Below are 22808 nucleotides of genomic sequence, written 5' to 3' on the forward strand. Positions count from 1 at the left end.
TTGTACCTTGTCAGCTCTGGGATTTGAACTAGCACCCTTTCAGTTCCTGGCCCAATGCTCAAAGCACTAGGCTACCTGCTGCTCAGATCTTTTTGCAGGTGTAGCGAAATGTTTGTGTTTCCATCTCCAACAGTGCAGAATAGAACAGTCTTATCCATTTGTTTATTGAAATTCTAAAATGTAATAATTCAATGTTTAATTTAGGCCTATCCAAAAAGAAATAGGCATTCAACTTGTAGGCATTGAAATCATTTTGGCTACTGGTGTCTTGTGGAATAATTTTAGAACTCTATTTGTGTTTTATAACTGTTTCTATTATACGGCTCCAGTTAAAAAGAGACCCTGGCTCACAGGCCTCTAAATATAGTCTCTAAATAAATGTTAAACAAAATAGTTGAAGAAGCACGTGCAGTGGCTGATAGGGAAAACAGTACTGGCAATAAGAATAGGCTATAGATATTCTTGACCATTTGGGACCCCTTGGCTATTTCACTCAGGACAGGTTATAGCCAACACTTAATAAATATTTAGTTCTGTCTCATTTATTGAAATTAATTTAGCCTCTGTGTGATGAGATTGTGCAACAGAAATGACTATAACAAGCCTACATACAGAGTGGAATTCGCAAACACAACAGTCAAAAAGGCCTAATATAAGGCCTACAGTCCATGCTCCCAAATACTGGAAAAAGTGTGATTCATTAGGTTACATTAGGTATAATGACTCCATGGATGCATGCCTCCAGAAGGGCATCTTCTGAGGCTGAGGGGTGCTTTTCCAAAGGCGCATGGTGCTGCATGGAGATCACAAGCTCTTAAGCTGGGCAGCAGTGTCGCGATGGAGGGAATAGCCTATACGGAGACTACCCAAGACCACTGCAACATAATTATTATTAATTATTAAAGTGTGGGAATAAGCTCATGCCAGACTTAGCCTACGTTTAACCTCTCCCTACATTAAGTCCATATGTTCATGACTCGAGTCATAGAAATCATGTCAAATTATGTTTCCTACAGAATACGTTTTGACAAGATTTTGAGTGATGAAATACATTTCAAAATATTATATAAAAGATATTTTGAGTGTCAAAGACTCCAGTGGTCATACATAATTCATAGATTTACCAAACATTATTCTATGTTTCATTATTCCTGGTATATACTACTGGTTATGATTGCAGACAGGGCCCAGAGAATGGATGGTGCAATATTGAATTAGTCATATTTTGATTAAGTGCATGCATGGGGATGTCCACGTCACTCAGAGATATGCACATGCTGTAGAGATACACCTAACAGACTGAAACTTCACTGTTGTAGGTATAATACAGCTAGTGCTATCTAGACCTGCGCTGGCAAACAAATCCATTGCATTAGCTACTTAAATGTGAAGTAAACTCAACTGAGGAGTAATAGAGAATGGAGACTTTTAACTTGAATACGTGCAGAATACCTCTTTCCGGTTTCCCTGACTTCTGTTTTTTTTTATACTGTGTTATGCTTGTTGAGTAGCATTCCTCACAGACCGTTCCGCGTACGTTATTTTTTGTTGGTGAGATTAAACTGATAAAACTCTGAAAAGGTATTAAGGTACGTCAGAATTGCAACACAAGATTTGCTCAAGCCTAAAATGTTAGTCCGTAATCGTAACATGGTGATTATCTGTTCAAAGATTTTTTTAAATCATGTTTACGTTTAATGTTTCACACATGGCTTTTCTTACGATCCTGACAATAAGTACGTTCAACCTTTTGGCGGCTATCTCCATAGATATTCCCCCTTAAAAGATGACATGCCTGACCCAGCCCTGGCATGTCATGCAGACAAGCATGTACAAAAGAAGGACGGACGTACTGTAGGCTACGTCACATGCAAGCCCAGAGTAGTAACACTGTCGCCTCTTTTTGAACTAGAGCCAAAGATAAACTGCCTATAACAGTGCATGTGAAGCATGACAACCATAGAGGGAGTTGCCTACAGCACATACAGATCTCCAGGCCCATATTCATAAAGCGTCCCAGAGTAAGAGTGCTGATCTAGGATTAAGTCCCTCTCTCTATTTAATCTTCTTCATTATGATCTAAATGGCAAAACAATATCCAAGATCAGCAATGCTACTGAATTCAGGACCTGGGACCAGGCCAGACATGCTGTTCTTTTAAAACCTTGTCTAAGCAGCCTATCTACAACATCTTTGTGAATGACAACAACGACAATACAGGCCCTATAGTGATTGACATATGTTTTATTTACCTCCATTTTAATATGATGAATTCATTTAATTCATTTCAATTCACTCAAAAATAAAGTTGGCAGTACAAACAAGAGGGCAAACTGGTAGGGGGCCATGACTGCCAAGATGACTGGGATGAAATGGGGTGACTGGGAAACACATTTACAGAAACATTCCCAAAATTCCCAGGTTTTCTTGAAATCCCGATTGTAGGATTCCCGGGAATACTTGGTTACTTGGTCCCTGCTTATTCCCTCCTGATTCCAGAAATTCTCCAACCGGAATTTATGGAAAACGTGGGAATTTTGGGAACATTTTCAGAGTTTTAGTAAGACTCTAGTCAGAGGTCATATGTCAGTGGTTTGGTGAGCTCAGGGGGTCTGGTGGGTGTGGGTTCGGGGCCAGTTGGGTCTGTTAAAGTGGTAGGGCTCATGGCGGTGCTGGGCGTGGTTGTAGTGGGAGGGGTGTTCGATGCCCTCGGTAGCCAGCTCCTCCTGCTTGTGAAGGCCCTCCAGCTTGACCAACAGCTCTCCGATGAAGGCCTGGCACGGAGGGACATATAGTAGCATCATGTACAGTACCAGTCAAAAGTTTGGACACACCTACTCATTCAAGGGTTTTTCTTTATTTTTACTATTTTCTACATTGTAGAATAATAGTAAAGACATCAAAACTATGAAAGAATCCATATGTAATTGTGTAGTAACCAAAAAAGTGTTAAACAAATCAAATATATTTGCCTTGATGACAGCTTTGCACACTCTTGGCATTCTTTCAACCAGCTTTATGAGGTAATCACCTGAAATGCATTTCAATTAACAGGTGTGCCTCGTTAAAAGTTAATTTGTGGGCCTCCCGGGTGGCGAAGTGGGCTAGGGCACTGCATCGCAGCGCTAGCTGTGCCACCAGAGATTCTGGGTTCGCGCCCAGGCTCTGTCGCAGCCGGCAGCGACCGGGAGGTCCGTGGGGCGACGCACAATTGCCCTAGCGTCGTCTGGGTTAGGGAGGGTTTGGCCGGTAGGGATATCCTTGTCCCATCGCGCACCTGCGACTCCTGTGGCGGGCCGGGCGCAGTGCACGCTAACCAAGGTCGCCAGGTGCACGGTGTTTCCTCTTACACATTGGTGCGGCTGGCTTACGGGGTGGATGCGCGCTGTGTTAAGAAGCAGTGCGGCTTGGTTGGATTGTGTTTCAGAGGACGCATGGCTTTCGACCTTCGTCTCTCCCGAGCCCGTACGGGAGTTGTAGCGATGAGACAAGATAGTAATTACTAACAATTGGATACCACGAATTTGGGGAGAAAAAGGGGGTAAAAATAAAATAAAATAAAGAGTTAATTTGTGGAATTTCTTTCCTTCTTAATGCGTTTGAGCCAATCAGTTGTGTTGTGTAGGGGTGGTATACAGAAGATAGCCCTATTTGGTAAAAGTCCATATTATGGCAAGAACAGCTCAAATAAGCAAAGAGAAACAACAGTCATTACTTTAAGACATAAAGGTCAGCCAATCCGGAAAATTTGAAGAACTTTAAATGTTTCTCTAAGTGCAGTCACAAAAATCATCAAGCGCTGTGATGAAACTGGCACTCATGAGGACCGCCACAGGAAAGGAAGACCCAGAGTTACCTCTGCTGCAGAGGATACGTTCATTAGAGTTAACTGCACCTCAGATTGCAGCCCAAATAAATGGTATTTGATACCATTCCACCTATTCCACTCCAGCCATTACCACGAGCCTGTCCTGCCCAATTAAGGTGCCACCAACCTCCTGTGATAAGTAATGTTTTGTATTTTTCCCTTTCACATTAGATACATACACTGTGTCACACCTTGATCTGTTTCACCTGTCTTTGTGCTTGTCTCCACCCCCCTCCAGGTGTCGCCCATCTTCCTCATTATCCCCAGTGTATTTATACATGTGTTCTCTGTTTGTCTGTTGCCAGTTCGTCTTGTCAGGTTTTACCAGTGTGTTTCCCATCTCCCTGCTTTCTCAAGTTCTGTTTCCCCGGTTCTGACCATTCTGCCTGCCTGCCGTTCTGTACCTGCGTGACGTTGACCCGTTTACAAACCTCTGCCTGTCATAAACCCCGAGTCTGCTTACTGTTCTGTACCTTATTGAGTCTGCGCTGGATTACGGACCTCTGCCTGCCTTTGACCTGTCTTTTGCCTGCCCCCTGTTTGGGTCAATAAACATCTGCGACTCCAGCTGTCTTCATCTGGGTATTATCCTGAGTTCTGATACACTGAACAAAAATACAAATGCAACTTGTAAAGTGTTGGTCCCATTTTCATGAGATGAAATAAAAGATCCCAGAAATTATCCATATGCACAAAAAGCTTATTTCTCTCAAATACTGTGCACAAATTTGTTTACATCCCTGTTAGTGAGCATTTCTCCTTTGCCAAGATAATCCATCCACCTGACAGGTGTGGCATATCAAGCAGCTGATTAAACAGCATTACCATTACACAGGTGCACCTTGTGCTGGGGACAATAAAAGGCCACTCTAAAATGCCACAGATGTCTCAAGTTTTGATGAAGTGTGCAATTGGCATGCTGACTGCAGGAATGTCCACCAGAGCTGTTGCCAGAAATAGTCATGTTAATTTCTCTGCCATAAGCCACTTCCAACGTTGTTTTAGAGAATTTGGCAGTATGTCCAACTGGCCTCACAACCGCAGATCACGTGTATGGCGTTGTGTGGGCAAGCGGTTTTCTGATGTCAACGTTGTGAACAGAGTGCCCCATGGTGGCGTTGGTGTTATGGTATGGGCAGGCATAAGCTACGGACAATGAACACAATTGCATTTTATTGATGGCAATTTCAATGCACAGAAATACTGTGACGTTTTTTTTGCCCAGATGCTGTATTCCTGATATCTGTATTCCAGGTTATGTGAAATCCATAGATTAGGGCTGTAACGCTCGTCCTCCTCCTCGTCTGAGGATGAGCAAGGATCGGACCAATATGCAGCGTGGTATGTATCCATAGTATATTTATTTGTGAAAGACGAACACGAAGAACACTTGACAAAATACAAAATAACAAAACGATGTGAACAGACCTGTACTTGAGAACATAAAACAAGAACGCACGAACAGGAAGGAACACACTAACGAACGAACGAACGAACGAACGAACGAACGAACGAACGAACGAAACAGTCCCGTGTGGCACAAACACTGACACAGGAACAATCACCCACAAACAAACAGTGAGAACAGCCTACCTTAATATGGTTCTCAATCAGAGGAAACGTAAAACACCTGCCCCTGATTGAGAACCATATCAGGCTAATTGAAAATGAACCCAACATAGAAACACATAACATAGAATGCCCACCCAGCTCACGTCCTGACCAACTAAACAAAGACAAAACAAAGGAAATAAGGTCAGGAACGTGACAAGGGCATAATAAATGTATTTCAATTGACTGATTTCCTCATATGAACTGTAACTCAGTAAAATCTTTGAAATTGTTGCACGTTGCATTTATATTTTTGTTCAGTATAGATAATACATAGATAGGAATTAGAGTGGGAGACGGAAAATAGAGAAGTCTCAACCCCAGCCGCTCTAGGTTTGGTCTCTAGAACACCTGGATTCACCTGGTGTGTGTGTGTGTGTGTGTGTGTGTGTGTGTGTGTGTGTGTGTGTGTGTGTGTGTGTGTGTGTGTGTGTGTGTGTGTGTGTGTGTGTGTGTGTGTGTGTGTGTGTGTGTGTGTGTATATGTGGAAGCGTGTGTTTGGAAGCGTGTGTGTGGAAGCGTGTGTGCGTGCATGCCAGAGTATGAGATCGGAGCGAAGTTGGAGCGAGCCCAATTTGACTGGGGTGGGGAGCGAGATTCCCAAAGGCTGGAGCATCGGCCTTCTCGCCTGCTCCAATTTTGCTCCATTAGCACTCACTTCATGAGCTCAGGGCATGCCCGCCCCAGCATGTATTTGTAGTCTGCTTGTCGTAGACTACAAATGCATGTGCTAAATCAAGGTGACTTACAAAAAGGAGGACCAAGAGCAAGAGAGGGAGTACAGTGATGTAGTGTCCACAGCTAAAGAATCATTGTGGAATCTGAAAAGACACGTATCCCAAAAGCATGATTGTGTACTTACTATGAACTTACATGCTAAAAGAAAGGAACGAGGTGGATAGATAACTAGGTGTGTCATTGTAGCAAAGTATTTATAAACAAAACTCTGATCTCTTAAACGTTTAATTCATTTTTGTTCTATTATCTATATAATTGGCCATAATTGATTTTGGCCCATTAGGCCTGGTATACCCTAACCCTTACCCTACTTTCAAGGAGCTTTCAGTTTTGATTGGGTTATCTTAAAAACCTTTAGGCCTACCTATAGAAAAACAACAAAAAAACAACTCTGCCTCTCTGCCCAACCTGGCAAGAGTGGCCAAAGGAGTGTTTAGCATCCCCAGTGGTTCTGCAAGTGTGGAGAGGATATTCTCTGCTGCTGGCCGGCTCTCCAGTCACCATCGCATGAGCCTGAAGCCACAGACTGGCCTAACTCGTGTCTCTAAAAACTAATTTAACACCAGAGTCTCTGGGTTCGCGCCCAGGCTCTGTCGCAGCCGGCCGCGACCGGGAGGTCCGTGGGGCGACGCACAATTGGGCTAGCGTCGTCCGGGTTAGGGAGGGTTTGGCCGGTAGGGATATCCTTGTCTCATCGCGCTCCAGCGACTCCTGTGGCGGGCCGGGCGCAGTGCGCGCTAACCAAGGGGGCCAGGTGCACGTGTTTCCTCCGACACATTGGTGCGGCTGGCTTCCGGGTTGGAGGCGCGCTGTGTTAAGAAGCAGTGCGGCTTGGTTGGGTTGTGCTTCGGAGGACGCGTGGCTTTCGACCTTCGTCTCTCCCGAGCCCGTACGGGAGTTGTAGCGATGAGACAAGATAGTAATTACTAGCGATTGGATACCACGAAAATTGGGGAGAAAAGGGGATAAAATTAAAAAAAAAAAAAAATAACAAATATAAATATATATATATATAAATAAAAAAACGAATTTAAAAAAAAATCTAAGGCACTAATAAGGCATTTTTCATTTAATTTGTATTTAAGTCACAGCCTATATACATCATTTATAGACTATAATGATTTAATACAACAAAATGCTGAGGGTTTTATGTCCTTACCAGCCTATTGTGTCGCACTTGCAAATGCTTCACAATGTATTTCTTTGTAGGCTATAGCCTTGAAAAAATTGAAATAATATAGCCTAAATAATTCATCTTCATTCCTTCTTAGGCTCCCTGTCTGGCTCCTGACCTATTTAGTGTTTATATGCTGTTTAATATGACATGTAGCCTATTTGAAACTATGTTCGCTTCTTACATTCAGTTATCATGTTTATTCACATACTTTTCATTCAAATCCATATGGTTTGGTTTCAATACTTTAAAAACCAATTGGTAGGTCCAGGTAGTCACACAAATAGATGGGTGTTGGTTCAATTGTGATTTTAATGAATGTAGTAATTTTGGAGCGGGAGTTTTTTTTCCTGTGAGTGTGGAGCGGTTTTTAGCTGAGCGGTAGGAAAGGACAAGGAGCGCCAGAAGCACCACTCCATGAGTGATGAGCGGGATTTCCGCCAGCTCAACTGTGCTCACATGCTCTGGTGCATGTGCATGCGTGTTTGGGCCTGAGCAGGCCAGTGTGGGCCCTGTCCTTTGTCAAAATAGGTCCTTTGTTACAGCAGGGAACAGGGGGAAAAAGAGAAGAGAAGAAATAGGGAAGAGAGAGAGAGAAGGCTAGGACAGACGGTCATTGTAAGGCATGTGGAGTGACAGTGGAAGGAGGTGTCAGACACTGCTTCCTCCTATCTGAGGCCTATACAGTGTGTGTGTGTGTGTGTGTGTGTGTGTGTGTGTGTGTGTGTGTGTGTGTGTGTGTGTGTGTGTGTGTGTGTGTGTGTGTGTGTGTGTGTGTGTGTGTGTGTGTGTGTGTGTGTGTGTGTGTGTGTGTGTGTGTGTGTACAGACTAAATAAAAAGGTATGACTTAATATGCATGATTATTCCATATCATAAAACATTAGGGTAAAACATACCTCTGTGTTGTTGCTGCATGTCTGAAGGATCTCCTGATGGTGAACAGAGTTTAAAGAAGTGATAATTCCTTGTATCACAATTCCAGCAGTAAAATTATCTGTCAACATCTGGTTGGTCTGAGTCCATGATCAGAACAACTTTGGGTGGGCGGGGCCTACCTTTAACTTTTTCACTCGCTCCTCATCGCTAGCCAGGTCTAACAGATGATCAATGTTTACCTCATCTGGCATGTCATCCTCCTGCAAAACACAAGTCGGAAGTTTACATACATTTAAGTTGGAGTCATTAAAACTCGTTTTTCAACAAACTATCGTTTTGACAAGTCGGTTAGGACATCTACTTGAGCATGACACGAGTAATTCTTCCAACAATTGTTTAAGGACAGATTATTTCACTTATAATTCATTGTATCACAATTCCAGTGGGTCAGAAGTTTACATACACTAAGTTGACTGTGCCTTTAAACAGCTTGGAAAATTCCAGAAAATGATGTCATGGCTTTAGAAGCTTCTGATAGGTTCATTGACATCATTTGAGTCAATTGGAGGTGTACCTGTGGACGTATTTCAAGGCCTGCCTTCAAACTCAGTGTTTCTTTGCTTGACATCATGGGGAAATCAAAAGAAATCAGCCAAGACCTCAGAAAACAAATTGTAGACCTCCACAAGTCTGCTTCATCCTTGCGTGAAATTTCCAAACGCCGGAAGGTACCACGTTCATCTGTACAAACAATAGTACGCAAGTACAAACATCGTGGGACCACGCAGCCGTCATACCGCTCAAGAAGGAGACGTGTTCTGTCTACTAGAGATGAACGTACTTTGGTGCGAAAAGTGCGAATCAATCCCAGAACAACAGCAAAGGACCTTGTGAAGATGCTGGAGGAAACAGGTACAAAAGTATCTATATCCACAGTAAAACGAGTCCTATATCGACTTAACCTGAAAGGCCGCTCAGCAAGGAAGAACCACTGCTCCAAAACCGCCATAACAAAGCCAGACTACGGTTTGCAACTGCACATGGGGACAAAGATTGTACTTTTTTGAGAAATGTCCTCTGGTCTGATGAAACTAAAATAGAACTGTTTGGCCATAATGACCATCATTATGTTCGGAGGAAAAAGGGGGAGGCTTGCAAGCCAAAGAACACCATCCCAACCGTGAAGCACGGGGGTGCCAGCATCATGTTGTGGGGGTGGTTTGCTGCAGGAGGGACTGATGCACTTCACAAAATAGATGGCATCATGAGGCAGGAAAATTATGTGGATATATTGAAGTAACATCTCAAGACATCAGTCAGGAAGTTAAAGCTTGGTCACAAATGGGTCTTCCAAATGGACAATGACCCCAAGCATACTTCCAAAGTTGTGGCAAAATGGCTTAAGGACAACAAAGTCAAGGTATTGGAGTGGCCATCACAAAGCCCTGACCTCAATCCTATAGAAGATTTGTGGGCAGAACTGAAAAGGCGTGTGCGAGCAAGGAGGCCTACCAACCTGACTCAGTTACACCAGCTCTGTCAGGAGGAATGGGCCAAAATTCACACAACTTATTGTGGGAAGCTTGTGGAAGGCTACCTGAAATGTTTGACTCAAGTTAAACAATTTAAAGGCAGTGCTACCAAATAATAATTGAGTGTATGTAAACTTCTGACCCACTGGGAATGTCATGAAAGATATAAAAGTTTAAATAAATCATTCTCTCTACTATTATTCTGACATTTCACATTCTTAAAATAAAGTGGTGATCCTAACTGACCTAAAACAGGGAATTTCTACTTGGATTAAATGTCAGGAATTGTTCAAATCTGAGTTTTAATGTATTTGGCTAAGGTGTATGTAAACTTCTGACTTCAACTGTATGTTAAAAACGCACACACATGTGTACTGTATATTATCAGAGTAGAAAAGTAATAGTAGCAATGTCCATGTATCCAACTCTCCAAACTGTATCAGTGGCCTAGCCAGACAGAACAGAGCTCTGTTGTTCCAGACCAGTTGAAGATCAGCCTCCTCTCCACACAACTCCTCTGAACTGCCGGCCTGGTACCTGTTCAACTTCTGGGTGGCTGGATTTCACAGTCATAAAATCCATAAAAATTCTATGTTAAGGGCATATCCTAAAATGATAGTTGCTGACATTATTGTTTATCTGATCTAATGCTTAGCTGAGATCAGGCATGGGCCAACAAGGTGCACTATAGGGTTGAATGTCCTGCTTTACACTAGTAGTGTACTAAAATCAAATCAAATCAAAGTTTATTTGTCAAATGCGCCGAATACAACAGAGGGTGGCTACTTAGAAGGGTGGCTACTTAGAAGAATCTAACATCTAAAATATATTTTGATTTGTTTAACACTTTTTGGATTACTACATGATTCCATATGTGTTATTTCATAGTTTTGATGTCTTCACTTTTATTCTACAATGTAGAAAATAGTAAAAATAAAGAAAAACCTGTCACGTGTGCTCCCTCTCCGGCCTCTAGGTCACCAGGCTGCTCGTTATGGCGCACACCTGTCACCATCGTTACGTGTACCTGCGCGTCATCAGACTCACCTGGACTCCATCACCTCCTTGATTACCTGCCCTACATATGTCACTCCCTTTGGTTCCTTCCCCAGATGTGATTGTTTCTGTTCCTGTGTAATTTCTGTGCGTTGTTCCTGGTTCTTTTTTGATATTATGGTGTGTTTATTTATTAAAGCACCTGAACTTGCTTCCTGACTCTCAGTGCACATCGTTACAAAACCCTTGAATGGGTAGGTGTGTTCCAAACTTTTGACTGGTACTGTAGGTCCTGGATGGCAGAAGGCTTGCAGTATTGTTACAAGGTTACAAGGTTATTGTTACAAGGTGCAGTATTGTTACAAGGTGTGTGTCCAAAATTGCAGCTTATTCCCTATATAGTGCATAACTTTGACCATAGAGCTCTGGTCAAAAGTAGTGCACTACATAAGGAATAGGGTGACATTTCAGATGCAGACAAGAACACGGAGCAGAATGTTATATTTTGACATTTTAATAATTTATCAGACACTTTTACCCAGAGCGACTTACAGGAGCAATTAGGGTTAAGTGCCTTCCTCAAGGGCACATTGACAGATGCTTCACCTAGTTGGCTTAGGAATTTGAACCAGCAACTTTTTGGTTACTGGCCCAACGCTCTTTACCGCTAGGCTCCCTGCCACTAGGACACCTGTATCCCCAAACCCAAAACATCAGAGCAGAACATCTGGCTAGTGATGTCACATGGCCAGCTGCAGTATGTTTACCCTACCTCAAGGAGTATTAACCCCATCCTCTGTACGTTGTCTTCCTATTTCTCATCCTTCATCCCTCATTCCCTCACTGTAAGGGAGGGAATGAGGGATGAAGTTCCATTTTTGTTCCTTTCCCTTTTTCCAAGTGGCCATGTAAGGCAGTGAGTTAGCATCCCCCAGCCACCATGTATACATGTGTCTCTGTCAGGAGGCGGCTGCTACAGTGGTGGCTCAAGACTTAGGCTACATCTGACATGGCACGTTATTCCCTAGTGCACTACCCATAGATCCCTGGTCAAAAGTAGTGAACTATAGGGAATAGGGTGCCATTTTGGACAGAGCCTTAGTCCACAGTGCACCTTGCATCTTCTCCTGTCCTTTTATGGACACTGTGCCCTCTCATAACATACATATTGTATACACCTTGTATATACATCTCATATACCACGCCCACAACAATGTGCATGTCTGCTTAGTCCTGTTAAGGACTACGCAGAACAGCTGGTTTAGAAATGCCTCTGTAATTTCAAGTGCAAGTTATTGTGTTGGAATATACTTCAGTAGTTATTCTACATTGTTTGTGTCTCAGAGGAGTGTTCATTTGTCTGCCTGATAGACATGGGTTATAAAGCCCTGTAATACCCTCAGTGCTACGAAAAGTACAAGTTTAATGTTGAGATCCATGTGTTATGTACAGTGTGTCTTTACAGAGCACAAACCCAGCCCTTTTTATATGAATATCCAACTCAAAGCCTTGTTTTTAAACATAAAGTGAACTATTTTTTTAAATCAAATTCTATTGATTTAGGCAAAGGTGCAAGAGCAAAGTTCTCATTCTTAAAGGATGGGAAACTTTCAGATAATATTGCCTGATTAGAAAGTTAACTTGCCATGATACCCAAAATCTCTTAACAGTCTGAAACCTATTGCCTGAGCACTTACATGACACTTTGTGTGGTGACCATTATTATGATCCATAGGCTATGACGGCACTCACTTTGCTCAAGTACAGCTCATCCAAGCAGTCATCGATCCATTTCTCCACGTCTAGTCGTCTCTGTAGCTCTTTTCTGTTGTATTTCACAGTCACTCGAGCTTGTCTCTTCTGAAGGTTGACTCCGTGTTCTCGACACGTTTCCAAATCTGATGAGTGGACTTCATCTGCTCGCATCCGTCCGACCCTGTCGGCTGCCATGTCTGGTCTGAATGGTTCCCAAGCAAATGGGAGCTTGAAACACTGTGTGGGTTGAAGCGAGAATGTCATTGTGGATTCGACAACATTCAATGTAGCAAACCTAAAACAGTCTTCGGGTTCTAGTTTCACTTTTTTCCTGCGGAAGCGCACCGGGAAAAAAGCGCATAGTAAAAAGTGACCGAAACATTGTAGGTTGGTAAACCAACACAGACAGAAATTGGGACAGATTCTGGTAAAAAATATATATATATTATAGAAACATGTGTTTGAGCAAGCGTTCGAATAATTTTGCTAATTGGGTAGGCCTACCTTGCGTACATTATGCAATGGCAGGTTACTTCTCACATTTTATACCAATCGTTTTACATAAACCCCTCATTATAGGCTTATTTTCAAACCCAGCCAAATATGCATATGTAAACATTTGAATTGAATGACATTTATACCTTTGTCTATCATAGGGCCAACATGCTGTATGTTGATACTCAATCGATAGGTGACAAAAGCTGAAGATTTTGTAGTTTTTATTCAACACAAACAGCAACAAAAAACGTTAAAAAAAAATGTTTTGCAAATGCCTGACAAACTAACTTTGGCATGAACATTACACTGGCTGTTCTTCAGAAACAGCAATACTCATGATCCGTGTATCAAAGTCACATGTTCATTGATTTCAGGTCATAAATAATTTCCCCGGAATATTCCTGGTGTATTTAGAATACACAGAATAACAAAGATGTAGAACAAGTTGTTTATTTAGGAGCACATAAATATATCTCTGAATTTGTGACAAAAGGAAAACATTTTACATATAAACTCAGCAAAAAAAAGAAACGTCCTCTCACTGTCAACTGTGTTTATTGTCAGCAAACTTAACGTGTAAATATTTGTATGAACATAACAAGATTCAACAACTGAGACAAACTGAACAAGTTCCACAGACATATGACTAACAGAAATGGAACAATGTGGCCCTGAACAAAGGGGGGGGGGGTCAAAATCAAAAGTAACAGTCAGTATCTGGTGTGGCCACCAGCTGCATTTAGTACTGCAGTGCATCTCCTCCTCATGGACTGCACCAGATTTGCCCGTTCTTGCTGTGAGATGTTACCCCATTCTTCCAAGGCACCTGCAAGTTCCCGGACCTTTCTGGGGGGAATCGCCCTAGCCCTCACCCTCCGAACCAACAGGTCCCAGACGTGCCCAAGGTGGGTTTGTGCCTACAGGCGACATTGTTGCCGGTGATGTCTGGTGAGGACCTGCCTTACAACAGGCCTACAAGCCCTCATACCTGCCTCTCTGTCTATTGCACAGTCTGAGCACTGATGGAGGGATTGTGCATTCCTGGTGTAATTCTGGCAGTTGTTGTTGCCATCCTGTAACCGTCCAGCAGGTGTGATGTTCGGATGTACCAATCCTGCGCAGGTGTTGTTACACGTGGTATGCCACTGCAAGGACGATCAGCTGGCCGTCCTGTCTCCCTGTAGCGCTGTCTTAGGCGTCTCACAGTAAGGACATTGCAATTTATTGCCCTGGCCACATCTGCAGTCCTCATGCCTCCTTGCAGCACGTCTAAGGCACGTTCACGCAGATGAGCAGGGACCCTGGGCATCTTTCTTTTGGTGTTTTTCCAGAGTCAGTAAAGGCCTCTTTAGTGTCCTAAGTTTTCATAACTGTGACCTTAATTGCCTACCTTCTGTAAGCTGTTAGTGTCGTAACGACCGTTCCACAGGTGTATGTTCATTAATTGTTTATGGTTCATTGAACAGGCATGGGAAACAGTGTTTAAACCCTTTACAATGAAGAGCTGTGAAGTTATTTGGATTTTTACTAATTATCTTTGAAAGACAGGGTCCTGAAAAAGGGACGTTTCTTTTTTGCTGAGTTTAATAAATAACATAAATAAAATGATGGTATAACGACTGATAGTTTCTTCTTAGGAAATGGTATGTTGACAAAATAATAGTTAATTTTAAAATGAAAAATATATATGTTTTATCTTTTGGAATTGCTAATATCAGTTCTGGTGAAATGAGCTTACAAACAAAAACAGTGGGAAAAGAGTGGGAAAAGTCAATACAGCAAATATATTCATCTCCTTGAAGGTCATTGATAACAGTCTATTGTCTTCCAAAAAGGTACAGGTCAGAGAATCAGGTCTGCCTGTATTTGGTTTAAATGGTTCTTCCAGAGTCAGTTGGTCAATATCACTGTGTTGGAGCAAGTGCAATGATAGGTCAGTGTCCATCGTATGTAGTTATGTGGTATTGGTAGTCATCTCTTTGGGTTATTTGACATGGAAGACCTTTCTCTGAGGAGATTTCCTGAAGTTCCCATACTTCAAGAGGTCATTTACTGTTCTTCATGACACAAGGTTGTTTTCCAACAGATTTTTTCTTTGTTGTCAAAATGTGTAACAAACACATTTCCAACCATTCAAGCAGTTTGTGTTTTTCTTCATTCACTTAACATTTCAAAAAGAGAGAAAAATAAGTGCTAACGATCCCTTGTTCTTCCTCCCAGTTTTTGTCTCTCCCTCCCCAGGTGTTTGGCTGTTCAGTCTCCTTTATCTGTCCATCTTGGGTCCAGGCCAGTGGCTCATCTCCGCCCAGCCCCGCTGTCCCCCCTCCAGAGGTAGTCCTGTCCAGGGGAGAATGAGTGGCGCTCCCCCCCAAGTCCCCGGCCCGTCCTGTCGTCTGTGGGTCTAAGCGATGCAAGTGATGCCATGCTGAGGCGCGGATCGCTGTTGCTGATCTTGAACAGGCCACTAGCCGCCATGAAAGCCTCTCTCTCGCTGGGGAAGCGGTTGATCCCCGTCTTCAGGTCGTTGAACACCGCCGTGTCGTTCAGCTGCTTCCTGCCACTCAGCCGGCGCCGCCGCAGCATCACAATGCCCGTCGCCAGGCCAAGGGCGAGTAACGCAAGGACGCAGGAGGCTGTGAGGGCGGTGGAGGAAGGTTTATTGGTCAGTCGGGGGGCAGGATGGAAGCTGGGCTGCAGCGTGAACTCGCAGCTGGGTCCCATGAAACCAGGCGGGCACTGGCACACGGGCCCCGTGAAGTGGGTGAAGCAGGTGCCGCCATTCTGGCAGGGCTGGGCGCTGGCACCACGGCCGCAGGCATCTGAGCGCAGGCTACAGTTCTTGCCGGCGTAGCCCAGTGTGCATGAGCAGGTGTAGTCGTCCACACCGTCCTGGCAGGTGCCAGCGTTCTGGCAAGGCGCTGAAGCACAGTCGTCGATGTTGAACTGGCAGTTGGCACCGGTAAAGCCAGAGTGGCAGCGGCACAGCACGCTTTGACCCAGGTCTAGACACTCACCACCTAGAAGACAACATTTCACACGGCGCCAATTAGTACACTGCAGCCTACCACATTCTGAAGTAGCGCAAGATGTGATACATGGGATCACACACTGTTGGCACTTCATGACATCATGAATTGATATACCCTGAAAACATGTATTAATTCATTGTTCTATTAGCCAAGTGAAGTACTTCATTATCAAGTACTTCAAGCAAGTGCAGGTGCGTACTTCAACCACTAGGTGTTGCCAGAACTAAGGCAAGATCCTCTCCATCCACTTTCACCTGTTTCCACTTTTTTGGGGAGCTGGTGGACCGTTTCAAATGCCTTGGCATAACCATCTCATTCGATCTGATATGGCCAGCCAACAAACGCTGTGATCAGAATGGTACAGCAGCGGCTCTATTTCCTGAGGCTACTGAAGAAGTTTAGCATGAGTACAGGCACTCAGTAGAGAGCATCCTGACTGGATCCATCAATGTGTGGTATGGTAACACCAATGCACAAGACTGCAAACGTTTTCAGAGGGTAGCACACACTGTAGAAAGAATCATTGGCACTACCCTCAGCGAGTACATCTATGCAGACAGATCCCTTATGAGGGCCCAAAAGACCCCAGCTACCATCTGGGCGGGTTACAGGAGCATCAAGACCTCCACTACCAGGTTCAAGAATAGCTTTAACCAGAGTACAATCCTCCTTTTAAACCAAGCAACCTTGCTGCTGTTTTTCTCCTACTTTTGGAAGTTTACATAAACAAGTTAATGACTCCAACCTAAGTGTTTCAACCACTCCACAAATTTCTTGTTAACAAACTATAGTTTTGACAAGTCGGTTAGGACATCTACTTTGTGCATGACAAGTAATTTTTTTCAACAATTGTTTAGACTATTTCACAATTCGTTGGTCAGAAGTTTACATACACTAAGTTGACTGTGCCTTTAAACAGCTTTGAAAATTCCAGAAAATTATGTCATGGCTTTAGAAGCTTCTGATATGCTCATTGACATAATTTGAGTCAATTGGAGGGGTACCTGTGGATGTATTTCAAGGCCTACCTTCAAACTCAGTGTTTCTTTGCTTGACATCATGGGAAAATCAAAAGAAATCAGCCAAGACCTCAGAAAAGAAATTGTAGACCTCCACAAGTCTGCTTCATCTTTGCGAGAAATTTCCAAATGCCTGAAGGTACCACGTTCATCTGTACAAACAATAGTGCGCAAGTATAAACACCATGGGACCACGCAGTCATCAAACCGCTCAAGAAGGAGATGTGTTCTGTCTCCTAGAGATGAACGTACTGTGGTGCGAAAAGTTCAAATCAATCCCAGAACAGCCGCAAAGGACCTTGTGAAGATGCTGGAGGAAACAGGTACAAAAGTATCTATATCCACAGTAAAACGAGTCCTATATCAGCATAACTTGAAAGGCTGCTCAGCAAGGAAGAAGCCACTGCTCCAAAACCGCCATAAAAGCCAGACTACGGTTTGCAACTGCACATGGGGACAAAGATTGTACTTTTTTGAGAAATGTCCTCTGGTCTGATGAAACAAAAATAGAACCGTTTGGCCATAATGACCATCGTTATGTTCGGAGGAAAAAGGGGGAGGCTTGCAAGCCAAAGAACACCATCCCAACCGTGAAGCATGGGGGTGGCAGCATCATGTTGTGGGGGTGCTTTGCTGCAGGAGGGACTGGTGCACTTCAAAATAGATGGCATCATGAGGCAGGAAAATGACCCATGCAAATCGGTCTTCCAAATGGACAATGACACCAAGCATACTTCCAAAGTTGTGGCAAAATGGCTTAAGGACATCAAAGTCAAGGTATTGGAGTGGCCATCACAAAGCCCTGACCTCAGTCTTATAGAAAATGTGTGGGCAGAACTGAAAAAGCGTGTGCGAGCAAGGAGGCCTACAAACCTGACTCAGTTACACCAGCTCTGTCAGGAGGAATAGGCCAAAATTCACCCAACTTATTGTGGGAAGCTTGTGGAAGGCTGCCCAAAACATTTGACCCAAGTTAAAAAATGTAAAAGGCAATGCTACCAAATACTAATTGAGTGTATGTAAACTTCTGACCCACTAGGAATGTGATGAAATAAATAATTCTCTATTATTATTCTGACATTTACATTCTTAAAATAAAGTGGTGCTCCTAACTGACCTAAGACAGGAATTTTTACTCGGATTAAATGTCAGGAATTGTGAAAAACTTAGATTATTGTAATTGGCTAAGGTGCATGTAAACATCCGACTTCAACATACTGTATGACTGAAAACATATTTTTTTATCTTTTTACTGTACATGTCTATGTACTGTACTATATGTGAGAGTGCTCCAACAAAGAATTCCAACTACTTGGAAATAAACTATAAACTTCAATTTGAGCTTGATCCACTGCAGTCACTCACCATTCAGACAGGGGCTGTTGCTGCAGCGGTCCAGTTTCTTCTCGCAGTTGGAGCCAGTGTAGGTGGGAGGGCAACGGCAAGTATAGCCCCCCGTCAGCATCTCCAAGCAGGTGCCTCCATTGAAACAGGGCCCATCGGCACATGTCATGGCGATGATCTCACAGTTCTTCCCATAGAAGCCCTGGGGGCAGGTGCACGAGTAGTCGTTCTCCAGGTCCTAAAGAGAGAGATGATTGTCATTGGAGTATTTTTGATAATGTCGAGAGAATTGTCGTTAGACAGACACCTTGACTAAGCTTTGGCTTTTTACAATCCATAGATGAACCATGATTACTGATCATGTTTCTGACATTGTGTCTAATTTAAACATGTTTTACTGTGTTATGTTACACTGCGTTGGTACCTTGGACACATTAACATTTTACCTTCAAATGGACAATTAAGAAAAAAAACAATAACATGGAATGCCAAAATAACTCAAAAAATATTGTTTAATTAACACCCAAAAATCTGAGCCAATATTTAACTACCCCCTACTACCCCTGTAAGCTGTAATATTACTCACATTGCAGCTGCCTCCGTTCTTGCAGGGGTTGCTGTCGCACTCGTTGGTCTCCAGCTCACAGTTGGTGCCACCGTAGCCCGGGCGGCAGATACAGGTGTAGCTGCCCTGGCCTGTGTTGGTACAGGTGGCACCGTTGGCACATGGCCGATGGTTGGTGCAGTAGTTGAGGTCCTGGTCGCAGAAGAGGCCGCCCCAGCCCTCCTTGCAGTCACACTGCCATGGCTGGACGCAGGTGCCATGGAGGCAGCCCGGGTAGCGCACACACTCGTTGCACGAGGGCCCCTGCCAACCCATTCTGCACTTGCAGTCCCCAGGGGCCTCGCAGTAGCCATGCCTCGCGCTGCAGTCTGCCGAACAGATGGCTGGTGGGAGGAGGGGGGAGAGGGTGTGATTACAATGAATGGGCAGATTGGGCGGGCACGCATGCCCCCACCCAACTCTGTCTGAGCCCCCCCACTGCCGGCCCTCCCAACTGTTTGTTAAGTATTAAACCAAGCAGCTGGTGAGCACTCCACCGTAGGAACAGAAGCCAGGCCCTTCTTTTCGCCCTCTGCCACACACACAGCATCTCCAACATGTGTCCCTGGTGAGTCATGTTTCTTTCTCCCTTTGTTATAGGGGAACAAAGGGCAGATCGAACTCCACAAGCCTTCCTTACTATAAAGTCTATAAAGCAACACAACAGGAGGCTTTGAGATAAAAGTAGATACTTAAGGCTCATGCAATTATGCCTGTCTAAAATAGTAGAGTGGCTGCTTATGGGATTAAATTGAAATCCTTGAGGCAGAAGAGTAATCTTACTTTAGAATTAACTTGGCACAAACATTTTCATAAAATTGACAATTAAAATGTGTTGCACATGCTTAATTGTTGGTGTAATTATGTGTAGGCCTGTATGTACAAATTATTGCCACCAATCATTCAGGTCTATATACTGCCCTTGTGACACCTTCAAAGAGCATTAATTGTTTTCACTAAGGAGAATGCAAAAAATAGCATTTGCCTCATTTATCACTGAATCATTGTGTGGACTGTGTAGTCTATTTACAATAGGCCTATACAGTGCAGACTGAGACAACCTGGTTGACAGAATCTGAGTCTGGACAGTAATGTAGCCTAAAGTCATTGACTTTAACCAAGTAAATTGAACTTACGATCAGAACAGTAGTTGCCCTTCCAGCCCTCCAGACATTGTTTGTTCCCCTCCACGTCACAGGTGTAGTGGCCCAGAGTGTCGTCGCGGGGTCTGCAGTATTCCGCGCAGCTGTCGCCAAAGTAGTACTCGTCACAGAATGCGTGATAGGAGTAGCGCAGCTCGCTCTGCTCTCCGAAGTGGACGTCTTGAGACCAGTCCTCGCCTATGGCCAGTCTTCTTCTGGTAGCCAAGCGACTGACCAGGTTGTTTTGGTTGTCTGAAAAAATATAAGGAAACAAATAGTATTGTAGTAGCATATTGGCATACAGAATTTTTTTAAAGTAACAGGTAGGCTGTTAAAAAAAAAAGCTATAATAAGCCTACTGCAACAACACCTTACCTGTGTATTCTGTAGGGATTTCTGCGTTCCATGCTTCAATGATCAGCGAAAATGTTCCCTGTAAGAGGTAAATCCTGGATTAAAACGTTTATGCAAGAATGATAGAGTAACATAACATTTATATTTCCTTGTCTAACATTAGTATTTATGAATATAATATTATTTACCGGCCACTTAAAATGGAACGGTATTCTAATAGGAGCGCTGCTGGAAATTGAGGTCTGATCTGCGCGGATGACGTTGGTGTGTCCTGTTCCAAAAGTGCATGGTGGCTCCGCATGGATGACATCCTCTGAGTGTTTGAGACAAATTCTGAAAAAGATGTGACAGTCCCTATGCCTTCTGCATATGCGCTGAGCAGTGTTGAACGAATGGACTTTCAACTCGAACACACCAGAAGATGATACCTGCCAAGAGAAGAGCGAATTGGACATTAGAGATATGCTGTGCATAAAGCACGGCAATATTGAATGGTTCCTTATTGTTAGGTTACACTTCGTACTTACCACTTGCACTACAGCCAAAGCAAAGACACATCTAAGAGGTAGCGAGGCCATTTCCGCCAGGTGTTTGGTTGGTAGCTATACAACAATCCGCAGGTGATGGCATTCGTTGTGTCCAATAGAAATGTGACAGGCGCGTATTCCCAAAAACCCGGATAGAAAAAAATCCTTGCAGTCACACCATAAAATTAGTATGAAAAGGTATAGCAGTCCTCGCTCTTCCCTATGTGCTGGTCTTCACTTGTTTTGGTTCTGGTGGTTAATGAGAGTGAATGAATTTTATACCCCTGATGCGCGCCCCTGTCACGCGTCAGGAGGCGGGGCACGGTAAGACCCAAGGGACAACCACGAAGCGTCGGATCATGTGTGTGGATTTGGTGCTGATTAAATTTATCAGCAAAAATAACATAAGGCCTATACTTAGAGCATAATCATATTTGAAGTGTGATTGGCACAATACACATTTTATACAGTTATACAGCTGCAACAAACACTCAAACGGGACAGTTTTATTTCAATCTCTTCATTCAAAGACTCAATCATGGACACTCTTACTGACAGTTGTGGCTGCTTTGTGTGATGTATTGTTGTCTCTACCTTCTTGCTCTTTGTGCTGTTGTCTGTGCCCAATAATGTTTGTACCATGTTTTGTGCTGCTACCATGCTGTGTTGCTACCATGTTGTTATGTTGTTTTGCTACCATGCTGTGTTGTCATTTGTTTCTGCCTTCCTATGTTGTTGTCTTAGGTGTCTCTTTGTGTAGTGTTGTGTTGTGTCTCTTGTCGTGATGTGTGTTTTGTCATATATTTATATTATTGTTTTTATTTTTTAATCCCATCCCGGTCCCCACAGGAGGCCTTTTGCCTTTTGCCTTTTGATAGGCGATCATTGTAAATAAGAATGTAGAATGTGACTTGCCTAGTTAAATAAAGGTTAAATAAATAAATAAAACATAAATACAACTAACTAGCCAAATGTCCACGATTTTGGAGTCGAACTAGGAAATGTGTGACACAAGCATCGAAAACTGAATTTTTAGGCCTACATATTTAATTATTCAACTTCAATCAGACAAATAATAATATAGGCCTACAAAAGCATACGATTTTCAACCAGTATAATGAATAGGCTTCACAGCCTAACAGCTCTACAGTATCTATACCTACTGGAAACATGTAACAGAAAAAAAGTTGTTAATTTAAGCACTTTAGCCTACCGGCACAATGATGGTAAATTAAGTGTTAGACAGCATCACATGATAATAAACATTTGGGTTATGAGTGGCTATAACCTAGGCTACTATTCGATATCACCTAATCTTAGTCCTTTAAATTCTGTTCCAAATAAGTTGTTTTCACAAAAGTTTGTCATAAGAACATGTATTGTTCAGTATCAATTCATTGTTCAGTATTAATTAATGTGTGGTAAATATCGATCTGAAGGAAGTAGGGAAGAATAGCATGATCCGCCCTTTCTTCAGTCACAAAATTGTAATTGCTCAGACGCGTGCGGGCAGGTTATGGATGAGACCTTTCATTGCGCGCTTCGGGGATATTCGGGGGTCTATTGTTGAGGTTGAGACGGGGGAGGGGCACTCTCTCTGGACCCTGCAGCAGGCTAGAGTTTTTGCCTTTGTGTGAACAGCTGTATGGTAATCAATGGCACATGATCTACCGTGCGGTGTCCCCACACACTATTGTTTTCTCAAACTGTCCTTCCCAACTGCACACAACTTTCTTAATG

At 43.3% G+C, this 22808-nt stretch overlaps 2 protein-coding genes across 2 annotated transcripts; both read right to left on the minus strand.

Annotated features, from left to right (window-relative positions):
• Positions 1–2323: 2323 nt before the first annotated feature.
• LOC120044362 (protein phosphatase 1 regulatory subunit 14A-like) lies at positions 2324–12746 on the minus strand. The gene is made up of 4 exons (XM_038988986.1): positions 12549–12746; positions 8448–8528; positions 8289–8321; positions 2324–2774 (listed from the first exon to the last, which is right to left on the minus strand). The coding sequence occupies exons 1-4, from the start codon at positions 12744–12746 to the stop codon at positions 2604–2606; spliced, it is 483 nt and encodes a 160-aa protein (XP_038844914.1). The 3' UTR covers positions 2324–2603.
• Positions 12747–15344: 2598 nt separating this feature from the next.
• LOC120043875 (delta-like protein B) lies at positions 15345–21119 on the minus strand. Its single transcript, XM_038988480.1, has 7 exons — positions 21069–21119; positions 20730–20969; positions 20563–20620; positions 20182–20439; positions 19028–19389; positions 18463–18679; positions 15345–16066 (listed from the first exon to the last, which is right to left on the minus strand). Exons 1-7 carry the CDS (start codon positions 21117–21119, stop codon positions 15345–15347), a joined length of 1908 nt encoding a protein of 635 aa, XP_038844408.1.
• Between the last annotated feature and the right edge of the window lie 1689 nt (positions 21120–22808).

Source organism: Salvelinus namaycush, chromosome 3, assembly GCF_016432855.1.
Source record: "Salvelinus namaycush isolate Seneca chromosome 3, SaNama_1.0, whole genome shotgun sequence".
NCBI classification, from domain to species: domain Eukaryota; kingdom Metazoa; phylum Chordata; class Actinopteri; order Salmoniformes; family Salmonidae; genus Salvelinus; species Salvelinus namaycush.